Below are 12,385 nucleotides of genomic sequence, written 5' to 3'. Positions count from 1 at the left end.
GTATTCTGAGTCCAGAGGGTGGAGGTTTAAGGCTTCTGGGAACAAAAGTAGATTTTTGGGAGGAGGGGAGTGGTGGTGACCAGTCAGGTCAAATATTGCTGATAAACATCTATAAAATTACAAAACCAGTCTATCAATGTCTGTTTATAATCTGAGTCTTTTTAAATGTCCTGTGGTAGGAATGCAACAATTGAAAAATGGGATTTGTGGGGCATCTGGGTGGTGCAGTCAGGTAATTGTCCAACTCTTGATCTCGGCTCAGGTCATGATCTCACAGTCTGTGGGTTTGAGCTCTGCATCAGGCTCCGTGCTGACAGCGCAGAGCCTGCTTGGGATTCTGTTTGTTTCTCTCTGCTCCTCCTTCACTTTTGCTGTCTTCCTCTCAAAATAAATAGATAAAACTTAAAAAAAAAAAAAAATGGGATTTGCCAGGGAGCCAGAAAGAACCAGGCCATCTTGGGTTTCCCATAACCCAAGTGTTGGTTTCATTTGCAGTCATTACTTACTCAGCTCCATTTCTCCAGTTTAGAAGCAGGCTGCTGCCATGTCACAAGGACATCAGGATGACAAGAGTCTCGTGATGAGGGGCCATTTTTATGGAAGCAGAGTAGACTTCATCCATATGTGCCACAATTTTACAAACATAGAGAAGGCTTAGTGTTAACTCATTTGACAATGCTTTCCATGTAATTTGCATACTAAGTAAGCCTCATTAGTTTAACAGGTCCTTTGGAAGTTTTTCAAAAATTTTTAAGAAGGGTTTTAAAGCACTTGCCTAAATAGGATTACAAATCGTTATGAAACTTAATATTTAAAAGGTAAAGACATTTTTGCAATTTATCAAAAGCAGACCAAAGTCCAAGAAAACTTTGTTTTCTTAACAGAAAGCCAGACTCTAATTTTACACCATCTTATTTTGGTGTTAAAACTTATTTAGTTTTTATGTAAGGGAGAGAGCATGAGAACAGAGGAGAGGGGCAGAGGGGGAGAGAGACTCCCAAGCAGGCTCCACACTCAGAGTGGAGCCCGACAGGGGGCTTGATCCCACAAGCCTGGGATCATGACCTGAGCCGAAATCAAGTTGGACACTCAACTGACTGTGCCACCCAGGCACCCCTAAAACTCATTTTTTAAAATAAGTTTTAATCTTAACCAGCTTGACCACACATTAAAATTCCTTTTCAAAGATTCTTTCTGCAAACCTTTTACAAACTTTTTTTTTTTTTAATGTTTTTTATTTATTTTTGAGAGAGAGACATAGCAGGAGCAGGGGAGGGGCAGAGAGAAGAGGAGACACAGAATCCGAAGCAGGCTATAGGCTCTGAGCTGTCAGCACAGAGCCCGACGCGGGGCTTGAACCCATGAACTGTGAGATCATGACCTAAGCCCAAGTTGGACGCTTAACTGACTGAGCTACCCAAGGGCCCCACCACTTCTTTCTACACTTTTTGTCCTTTTTAAAATTTTTATTTCCCTTTAAACAGCCAGCTTCATTTTAGGATAAAACTTCTTTTTCCTCAACAAAAAACACATCTCCATTTCTCATACCTTTTGTTACTAAAAACACATCCTACTTTTCCTGGCATATACAGATGTTTCCCTAATTATTTTTAGTGGCTTTAATTATGTATATTAGAATTCTTAACCCTTAAGAAACCTTAATTTCTAGTGAAAACTAAGAAGTGAGCTTAGATTTTTTAATTTGCATATTTATGAATATATTTTAGAATTTCTATAAGCATGTACCTTTTTAAATTTTTTTTTTTTAATTTTTTTTTTTTCAACGTTTATTTTTATTTTTGGGACAGAGAGAGACAGAGCATGAACGGGGGAGGGGCAGAGAGAGAGGGAGACACAGAATCGGAAGCAGGCTCCAGGCTCTGAGCCATCGGCCCAGAGCCTGACGCGGGGCTGGAACTCACGGACCGTGAGATCGTGACCTGGCTGAAGTCGGACGCTTAACCGACTGCGCCACCCAGGCGCCCCATCCTTTTTAAATTTTTTAGTGTAGCATTAGCTTGTTTAAATATCTTTTTGTTTCTCTGTAATAGGAAGCCAAAAGTAGATAAGCCTATGTTTACTAATTAATGTTTTAGAATTTTCTCTTATTTGGAAATGACCTACATATTTAATGACTTACTTAACCTAACTCAGTAAAACTTCAAGGTTTTAGACTATCCAAATAAAAAATAAAAAACTTAGGGAAAATATTGCTGAAAAGCTCATTTGTAAACTTTTGTCTTTATTTTTGAAATATCCTGAATTATGTTTAGATTACCTACAAGAACTTTATTAAACATTAGACATTAAAGTCAGCCATTATCCTAAGCTATTATGTTTTGTGTGGCTACATCTTATAAGAGAGAACGTGAACTTAAATAGCTAGTAAACTCAGGTAGAGTAAGTTTTATATTTAATGTTGATAACTAAAAACATGTTTGTTTTAATTAAGCCATCAACCATAATCTAGTTTTTTATATCAAATATTTTCCCAAAACCTGTGAACTTAAACATTTGGGTTTCTTTCTGAGTTTCAGACTGCCCATCCTTACAGGCACTTGCCTTCAAACCAACTACGTAGAGCTTTTTTAGAAATTCGTTTTAGCAATACCATGCGGAGGTAGAAAGTAACACATAACACACTTGTAGACACATGTGAACAGACAGGCTCAGGGACTTAGAGCTGGTTTTGAAATTTCTGCTATGAAATCAGTACAGGATTTACTAGTTAATGAAAGTTGGATGTGAGTTTGTTTTTCTGGTAGATGATGAATAGGTTAAGGTTACCTGGTTAGGGGGTAAAGCTTTTTTTTTTTTTTTTATAATATCTGTCTTTGGATATTAAGTTTTGTGCTTGTCCTTGGTAATTAAAATTCCAAAAAATCTTTCTCTGTTTTATTTTTTTCTTGATAAGAATTATCTCCCTTAAATTTTCATTTTAACGAGATGGACTAAAGAGCTCCTGGAGAAGACCAGGTAGAACATTGAACATTTAGATTTAAAAGGTACAGGGGAAAATGCAAGCTCCTTTTAGAGGAACTTTGGTTTCCTAAGGCCAATAATGTACAAGCTGTTTGAGATAAACAGGGCAAGTCTGGGGATTGCTAGAGGCATAGGTGAACTCATGATTGCCTATAGAGCTATATTTCTGGTTTTGTAAAGATTTGTAACATCAGGACCAGTTGCTTTCAGTTCTTCAAAGAATTGGATTGAATTCAAATGAAATCATAGGTTGCTCCATCTATCCAACTACAGTGCCCTCAATTTGCTTTTTTTCCCCTCTCGGTACATAATTCTAAGTATTTTTGGCAATACTGAATAGCCTCCCTCGGGTATAAGATGGGTCACCAAAGAGAGTGTAGGGGATATCAACTTTCCCAAATCTAGAACCACTCACAGTGATGGCCAAAAGAAAGAACCAACAACCTGTATGTTCCAGGCAGGCAGAAAACCAAGACCAGTTACACAAAACAAGACCAGCAAGGAGGCAATAGCCGTCCCTGGGAGAGAAGGGATCAATAACCAATGGGTCTGGATTTAGAAGGGAAGGGACAGTGTGATTTTATTTTCTTTTTAATTGGGCAGACAGATTTGGAAGAGCTGGTTCCAATAAGAATTTTCACCTTTTGCTGGCTTCTGCCAGCTTTTCCAGGATCACTTTGGCAAGATCTGTATCTGTATCTGCCAGTTTACCCTTGACTATTTAAAGAATAATGTAGCAGCTTATGAGAAAAATCCCTCAGCTTCATCAACTCTGAGAGGGGTTCACATGAGGGCCCTTCTTTGAAGGTAGATATTGAAGGTAGGTAACAGGGAATGGCCTGTAAGGCCATTAACTTGGCAGAATTTTGTTTATGGTTTTATTAGCCTTCTCAGAGTGGAAGAAAAAATTCAGACTAGAGTGAGTACCCAAAGGAAGACAGAGAGGAAGCACTAGGAGTCATGTGAGTCTTAAAAGTCTTGTTTTAGATAGTTACCTTTTCTGTGTTTAATATTTCACTAACTTCCTGTGATCAAATCTTTCAGTGAAACTATTTTGGAATTTTAAAACCTTTTGAAAGCCTCTGCATGCCAGAAAACAAGTCTCCCATCCTGTTTAATTTGGAAACCCTTGCTTGCAAGTGTACTTCTTAAATGATCTCATCTAATTGGCATGTTCCCCATACTGGCTATTGTATTTCTAGGTTGTAATTCCTCTGAGGGCTGGCGGCGGTTTGGTAGGACCCTAGTCACGGAGTTAACCCACATTTCTGTTCAGCTGCCTTTTGGGGCACCCAACCTGATGGTTACCAAGCCAAGTTCCTCAGATACAAAACAAGCTTAGGAGGATTTTGCCATTTTTGCTGGATATCTAAAACTTCTGGGACTAGAGTTCTTAGACACGGAATAAGCAGGTGTGCTGGAACATGGCACGCTTGACTTACTAGGATTTAAGGATCCCATTAGGTAGGCCTTTGCGTTTCTCCAAGTTGAACCAACACCTAAAAGGGATGCACCATGGGGTTGGGAACTGTGTGTTTTACAATCTACTTTGTTGCCTGGAAGGTTTCTTAAGGTTGGTAGGTGACCTAGTGCCTGTCTAACCTGTTCCATGACCAACTTCTATCCCAGGAGACTTCTTGAGGTGGGGAGCCCTCTAACAGCCTTTAAGTGCTCCACCCATACCCACCAATTCGTGCGGCTTTTTGGCCTCCAAGATCCCCACTATTGATAGCCTTTTCTGCACAAAACCATCCTGGGAAACGTGCACCTCAGTGTTTCGGCCTGTAAGAAGGCCCTGTGCACACCACCACCAATTCCTGAGGAACCTTCTTTTCTACCAGGAAATTGTGGTCTGCAAGGCTAGGGGCTTGGCTCAGGCAGACCCTTCTGCCACCTCAAGCTGACCTGCCCTGTAAAGGAAAACCAGCTAGATGGGGAGCTTGAACATCAACAACAAAAAACTCAGAACTGAGAGGAACTTACCCACAGCCCTGAAAATGGTGAGAAAGGCAGTGAACTCAAAGGGTCACAGGTACCATACCTGTTTCTCATTGTCCCCAAGTGCTGCTGGAAATTCACCTGGGATCCTGTTGCTGCCACCAAATGTGTTAAATGACAAAAATTCAACCAAGTACATTTTAAATGTCTAATTGGCCTTATTAAATAAGTTACTAATTGGGCAGCATCCCATCTAACAAGTAGAGGGGAGGTCGGAGGAGTTGCACAAAATGGAAGGTTTTTGTAGGAGGGTGGGGACAAAAAGGTTATTAACAAAGGAAAAGGCTTTTCCCAGGCAATGCTGCTTTCACTTAGAGGGAAAGAGCAGGGAGTCTTCCCATGCAGATTACCTCCTCGTCCTCTGGGGGATGGAGAGGGCCCATGTGGCAGACGCATGGGCACCCATCATAAAATTCCTGACTGATTTGAAATTGCATTTCGCTTATGTATTAGGCCCTGGTTTGGGAACTTGGTCTAAGTGACACCATTTGGGGCCTGTGGTTTTCTTTTATCATGCCTCTATCATGTAGAATTTACTGAGATGAATTAAAAATAAAGACTATAAGATAAGCCCTCCCCTATAAAGATGGAAGAATTTTAAATAAGTTGCAACTTCCTTGTAACTGGTCTTTTTGTGCTTTCTTGCAGATCAACTGGTGAGACTGCAGTCACTGCTTTTGAGATTGACAAGATGTACACCCCCTTGTTCTTCGCCAGAGTGAGGAGCTACACTGCTTTCTCGGAGAGGCCTCTCTAGGGCCTTCCGTCCAGTCCTCTGTCACTGTTGCATGAATCAAAGTATATAGAGCAAAAGAGCACCTAAGTTATAAATGTACATATATATATATATGGAATTGGGACTTATTTTACATTGTTAGAGTTCTTTTAAGAAGAGTATAAATTGATTATTTTTTTTATTTAAAGGGATAGTTGATACCTGGGGTATTTTGTTTTGAAATTAAGAAGTTGAGATTACAAGTTGTTTAAGCACATTTATGTTGTGACAAACCTTAAAATGAGCTTTAAATCCTGTTCTTTTTCAAGAGGATTTCTGAGCAGAGCTCTGTCACATAATTCTCTTTCTGCCTGATCATCCCAATATTAATTGCATCAGGGAAGGGCTCCACTGGACCAGCATTTCTTTCACGCATGACATAGTCTCTCTGCACTAAAGGCTCAAAATGTGAAAACTTGTTCTGGATTTGTTTGAAACTGTTTGACCAATAAACATAATAAACATTTCTTTCAAGAAAATGTATTTAGATGGCCTTTTTTAAATGTTGGAATAAAACATAGCCCTGGGTAGCCAGCGAAGGTTTAGGAATCTGCCTCCTTATATCTGTGGTCTCCGTATGTGGCCACAGATTGTCACTCTCCATACTCCAGCCTCATCTAGGCACCTTACAGATGTGTGACATTAAGTGACAGACTGAACTCTGGCCTGGAGCCCTTCAACAAACTCAGCTGGGCACCTTTGTTCCTAAAAGAGCAGCAGATGATCATATCAACCCACGCCCAACTCTGTCCAGAATTAAAGTGGGGAGAAAACCAGCCACTGAGTATGCTGTGTTACCTCCCTGATAATGGTGCCATTGCTGTGTGGTCTCAGAGTTTGTGTGTGGCAGAACTCTCCTGGAATCAGCTTTGTTGTTGGACATTCAGACACAGCTGGGGTTGAAGACTCCCGTCCTTTCAGAAATCAGCATCTGCAGCCAGTTGCTTTCAAGTTCATGTTGACATTAAGAGATGCTTCCCAAGTTCCTACAATTCGGTGTGGGAGAAAGTTACTACATGTTATGTTAAAGATGAAAACCAAGCATCCAGCGTGTGTGTGAGAAGAGACTTCTGCTTAGGTTGGCTTTGTGTAACAATCTGAGAAATGTTTTCCTCAAGGTAGAAAAGAGAGAGAGAAGCAAAATGCCTTAGAGAAGGCAGCTCTTTATGATGTGACTACTAGTTTTGACATACAGGTTAAGAGGACATCTGATTCGGACGTAATCAAATAGAGCTAGAAAAATAGATTCCTAAGGAGAGTGGGAGTCGATTCTGCTTTGCCACCCATGCCTGGATTAGAAGACCTGCTGCATATAGCCAGTGGCGATCAAGTTCAAAGCTTCCCTCTGGTGACCACTAAAGCAACTTTTATGTATTTACCTTGAAGCTGAAAATACTATTTTTTCAAATTTTATGTACATAGGTTTTCAATACAAAAGCAATATACCTGTATTGTGAGAATATTAGAATGTACAAACAACGGGGCACCTGGGTGGCTCCATCAGTTGGGTGTTCAATTCTGGATTTTGGCTCAGGTCACGATCCCAGGGTTGTAGGAATCAGCCCCACGTCAGGCTCTGCACTGAGTGTGGAGCCTGCTTAAGATTCTCTCCCTCTGCCCCCTCTCCCCTGCTCCTGTGCTTTATTAAAACAAAAATTAAAATAAAAAAATATATACAGAGAATCAAAAAGCAATCCTAACACGCAAAGAAAACTAACCAGGAGGAATTTTTGCTGTGTAACCTTTTCCTCCTATTCTCTGCAAGTCCTGTCACAGAAGCCTTTCAACTTCAGGAATGTCCTTCCTTTGCTCTATTTGGACAAACCAATAACTACTATGGAAAGCTGACAGAGCAGTATGTCGACTCCTAAGAAATCAAAACATTTTCCAGAAATTGCATTTATATCCTGCTTGAACTGCTCAGATGTCCAGATGCCCTTCTAGGGAATCTGGCCTAAGAACTAACTGTGGAGACAACTTCTCTCCCTCTTGTGTTTCCTCCACAGCCCCCTTCTCACACCTTAGTGGAGGACAAGGTAGGAGTGCTTGGGGCTGCTGGGGGCTCTCCCTCCCCTAGACTAGATAGACATTGGTGGGAACCAGCACTAACTCCCCACCTACCTCGCTGGCCCCCTGTGTGCCACCCCCTGAATTGAATTCCCCTGCAAACCTTGCATCATCTAATCCTCTTGCCTCAGCAGGTGCACACCGAAGCAGCTCTGGCAGGGACTGGCACCACTCCAAAGTGACTCTTGGCACGGGGAGAGGGAGAGAGAACCCCACATGCCGGTGTGCCTACAGTTCCATTAGCAGAGCCTTTTGGCTGGCTGTGCAAGGCAAAAGTGCTGCTGCTTGGTGCACCCGTAACTGCAGCAGACGGATGAACTGCAGACATTTATTCTGACGTCCGGCCCTGCCGGTGAATGAGAGCCTCCGTGGACCACAGGGAGAAAACCCGTCCTTCTGAGGGCCCATAGCCGCAGCAGAAAGGCTGAATGCAGACACATGGTCTGATTACTGAGCGCATCACCTGCAAGTCCCAAACCAGTATTAGGCCCCTCAACAGTGCAAGAACCAAACTCTGCCATGTGCCCACAGCAAAGTGGATCATTGCTGCTGACTAGGAGAAGGCAAACACCACTCAGCCACGACAGCACAGTGCACTCAGCCCCCACAAGGGGCACCCCTGGAGCACCTGGTTTTGGTGACTGGGGACACTGTGCTCCAGGACCCCACAGGACATCTTCTACACAAGGCCACTACTATGAAGACCAGGTGACACAGCTGACCTCCCTAATCCATAAACACAAAGACTAAGATAAAATGGGGAGGCAGAGGAATATGGTTGAAAGGAAAGAATACTAGAAAATCACAGCAAAAGTGCTAAATGACACAGATAAGCAATATGCCTGATAAAAAATTCAAAGTAATGGTCATAAAGATACTCATTAGACTTGAGAAAAGAGCAGATAAACTCAGGAAGAACTTAAACAAAAAGAAGAAAAATATAAAAAAGAACCAGAGATGAAGAATTCAATAACCAAAATAAAAATTACACCAGCGGGAACTGACAGCAGATTAGAGAATACAGAACATATCAGTAATTGGAAGGTGGTAATGGAAAGCAACCAAGCTAAACAGAATCAATAAATAAAAAAAATAAAAAATGAGAATAGGTTAAGGGAACTCAACATCATCAAATTTAATAACATTTGCATTATAGGGATCCCAGAAGGAGAAGAAAGAGAAGGCGACAAAATTTACTTGAAGAAATAATAGCTGAAAATTTACCTAATCTGGAGAGGGAAACAGACTTCCAGGTCCAGGAAACACAGAGAGCCCCTTGCAAGATGAATCCAGGAGGGGCACCTGGGTGGCTCAGTCAGTTAAGTATCTGACTTCGGCTCAGGTGATGATCCTGTGGCTCATGGGTTCAAGCCCCGCATCAGACTCTGTTCCCAGTGCAGCGCTTCAGATCCTCTCTCTCCCTCTCTCTCTGCCCCTCCCTTGCTTGTGCTCCACTCTTTGTCTCTCAAAAACAAATGAATAAACATAAAAAAAAAAAAAAAAAGATGAACCAGGAGGTCCACACCAAGACACATAATAATTAAAATGGCAAAAAGTAATGATAAAGAGAGAATTTCAAAAGCAGCAAGAAAAAAAAAATTACGTACAAGAGAAACCCTGTAAGGCTATCAGCTGGTTTTCAGCAGCAACTTTGCAGGCCAGAAGGGAGTAGAATGATATATTCAAAGTGCTGAAAGGAAAAAAACCAAAACCCTGTAACTGAGAATATTCTATCTAGCAGGCCATCACTTAGAATAAAAGGAGAGAGAAAGAACTTCCCAAACAAAAGGTAAAGGAATACATCATCACTAGAATATCCTGACAAGAAACATTAAAGAGAATCCTTTGACTGGAAAGAAAAGGCTATAGCTAGAAGGAAATGATGAAAGAAAAAAAAATTCACTGTTAAAGCATGCAGTAAAGGTAATAGATAAAATCACTTATAAAGTCAGTATGGAGTTTAAAACAAAAAGTAGTAAAATTGGTTATTTACACAAAATTCAGTTAGGGGCTACACAAATAAAAATTTAGAATGTGCTTGAATTTAAGTGACCATTAACTTAATATAAATTGATGTACACATGAGACATTATATATGAATGAAATGGTAACCATGAATCAAACCATATCATAGATACACAAAAAAGAGAAAGGAACCCAAGCATAACACTAAAGTAAGCCATCAAACCACAAGGAAAGAGAGCAAGAGAAGAATAAAGGAACAGAAAGTACCTGCAAATTAATAATAACTAATAATAATAATATTAAGTTCATACTTATCAATAATTCCATGGAAAAAGACTAAATGCTCCAATCAAAAGAAACAGGGTGACTAAATGTATTAAAAAAAAAAGACCCATCTATATGTTGCCTACAAAAGATTCACTTTATAACTAAAGACACATACAGACTGAAAGTGAAAGCATGGAAAAAGATACGTAAATAGAAGTGGATGGGGAGGCAGGAATCAATGTAACAATACTTAGATCAGACAAAATTACTTTGTAACAAGAGACAAAGAAGGGCATTATTACATGATGATAAAGGGCTCTTCCACAAGAAGATATAACAATTGTGAATAACTGTCCACCCCACATTGGAGCACCTAAGTACATAATGGAAATGTTAACAGAAATAAAGGGAGAAACTGACAGTAATATAATAAAAGTAGGGGGCTTTAACACTCCACTTACTTCAATGGCTAGAGCATCCAGCAGAAAATCAATAAGGAAACAGTGTCTTTGAATGACACATTAAACCAGAAGGCCTTAACAGAGATGTACATTCCATCCAATACCAATAGAATACATGTTCTTTTCAAGTGCACATGGACCATTCTCCAGGATAGGTCACCTGTTGGATCACAAAACAAGTCTTAATAAATTTAAGTAGACTGAAGTGCATGGGTGGCTAAGTCTGTTGAATGTCTGACTCTTGATTTGGGCTCAGGTCATGATCCCAGGGTAGTGGAATAGAGCTCTGGGTTAAACTCTGTGCTGAGTGTGGACCCTGCTTAGGATTCTCTCTCTCTCTCTCTCTCTCTCTCTCTCCCCCTCTCCCTCTCCCTCTCCCTCCCCCCCTCTGCCCTTCTCCCCCACTCATGTGCTCTAAAATAAAAATTTAATTAAGTAAATAAGTTTCAGAAGATTGAAACTGTATGCATCTTTTTTTTTTTTAATTTTTTTTTCAACGTTTATTTTTATTTTTGGGACAGAGAGAGACAGAGCATGAACGGGGGAGGGGCAGAGAGAGAGGGAGACACAGAATCAGAAACAGGCTCCAGGCTCTGAGCCATCAGCCCAGAGCCCAACGCGGGGCTCGAACTCACGGACCGCGAGATCGTGACCTGGCTGAAGTCGGACGCTTAACCGACTGCGCCACCCAGGCGCCCCTGTATGCATCTTTTTAAAAAATTTTAATGTTTATTTCTGAGAGAAAGAGAGAGATGTGTGCACACAAGTAGGGGAGGGGCAGAGAGAGAAAGAGCTCTGAAGCGAGCTCCATGCTGACAGCAGAGAGAGCCCCTCATATACATCTTTTCATATAACATAATGAATTCCAAGAAATGAATCACAAGAAAAAAATTTAAAAAACAAATACAGGGGTGCCTGGGTGGCTCAGTCAGTTAAGCATCCGACTTCAGCTCAGGTCATGATTTCATGGTTCGTGGGTTCGAGTCCCATGTTGGGCTCTGTGATGACAGCTCAGAGCCTGGAGCCTGCTTCAGATCCTGTGTCTCCCTCTCTCTCTGCCCCCCCCCCCAATTCAGGCTCTGTCTCTGTCTCTCAAAAATGATAAACACAAAAAACCTTTTATTTTTATTTTTTAGTATAATTTATTGTCAAATTGGCTTACATACAACACCCAGTGCTCATCCCAACAGGTACTCTCCTCAATGCCCATCACCCATTTTCTCCTCTCCCCACCATCCACCCTCAGTTTGTTCTCTGTATTTAAGAGTCTCTTGTGGTTTGCCTCCCTCCCTCTCTGTTTTTAACTATTTTTACCCCTTCCCTTCCCCCATGGTCTTCTGTTAAGATGCTCAAGATCCACGTATGAGGGAAAACATATGATATCTGTCCTTTTCTGACTTATTTCACTCAGCATAATACCTTCCAGTGCTATCCACATTGCTGTAAATGGCATGATTTCATTCTTTCTCATTGCCAAGTAGTGTTCCATTGTATATATAAACCACATCTTCTTTATCCATTCATCATTTGATGGGCATTTAACTCTTTCCATAATTTGGCTATTATTGAAAGTGCTACTATAAACATTGGGGTACAAGTGCCCCTATGCATCAGCACTCCTGTATCCCTTGGGTAAATTCCTAGGAGTGCTAATGCTGGGTCATGGGGTAGATCTATTTTTAATTTTTTGAGGAACCTCCACACCATTGCAGGCTGCACCAGGTTGCATTCTCACCAACAGTGCAAGAGGGTTCCCATTTCTCCACATCCTTGCCAGCATCTGTTGTTTCTTGAGTTGTTAATTTTAGCCACTCTGACTGGTGTGAGGTGGTATCTCATTGTGGTTTTGATTTGTATTTCCCTGATGATG

General features: G+C 41.0%; 1 protein-coding gene across 1 annotated transcript in view; it reads left to right on the top strand.

Moving 5' to 3' along the window:
• FBXO9 (F-box protein 9) overlaps positions 1–6,234 on the top strand; it is a 44,176-nt gene extending 37,942 nt beyond the window's left edge. The window contains exon 13 of the mRNA XM_047101788.1: positions 5,629–6,234. Within this exon, the coding sequence (XP_046957744.1) occupies positions 5,629–5,737 (109 nt within the window). The 3' untranslated portion in view covers positions 5,738–6,234. The remainder of the gene's footprint in view (positions 1–5,628) is intronic.
• The last annotated feature ends 6,151 nt before the right edge of the window (positions 6,235–12,385 follow it).

Source organism: Lynx rufus, unplaced genomic scaffold, assembly GCF_022079265.1.
Source record: "Lynx rufus isolate CCGP_SWC_20201006 ecotype Redwood Valley unplaced genomic scaffold, mLynRuf1.p SCAF_6, whole genome shotgun sequence".
Taxonomy (NCBI): Eukaryota; Metazoa; Chordata; class Mammalia; order Carnivora; family Felidae; genus Lynx; species Lynx rufus.
This window is presented reverse-complemented; position numbering and strand designations above follow the sequence as displayed.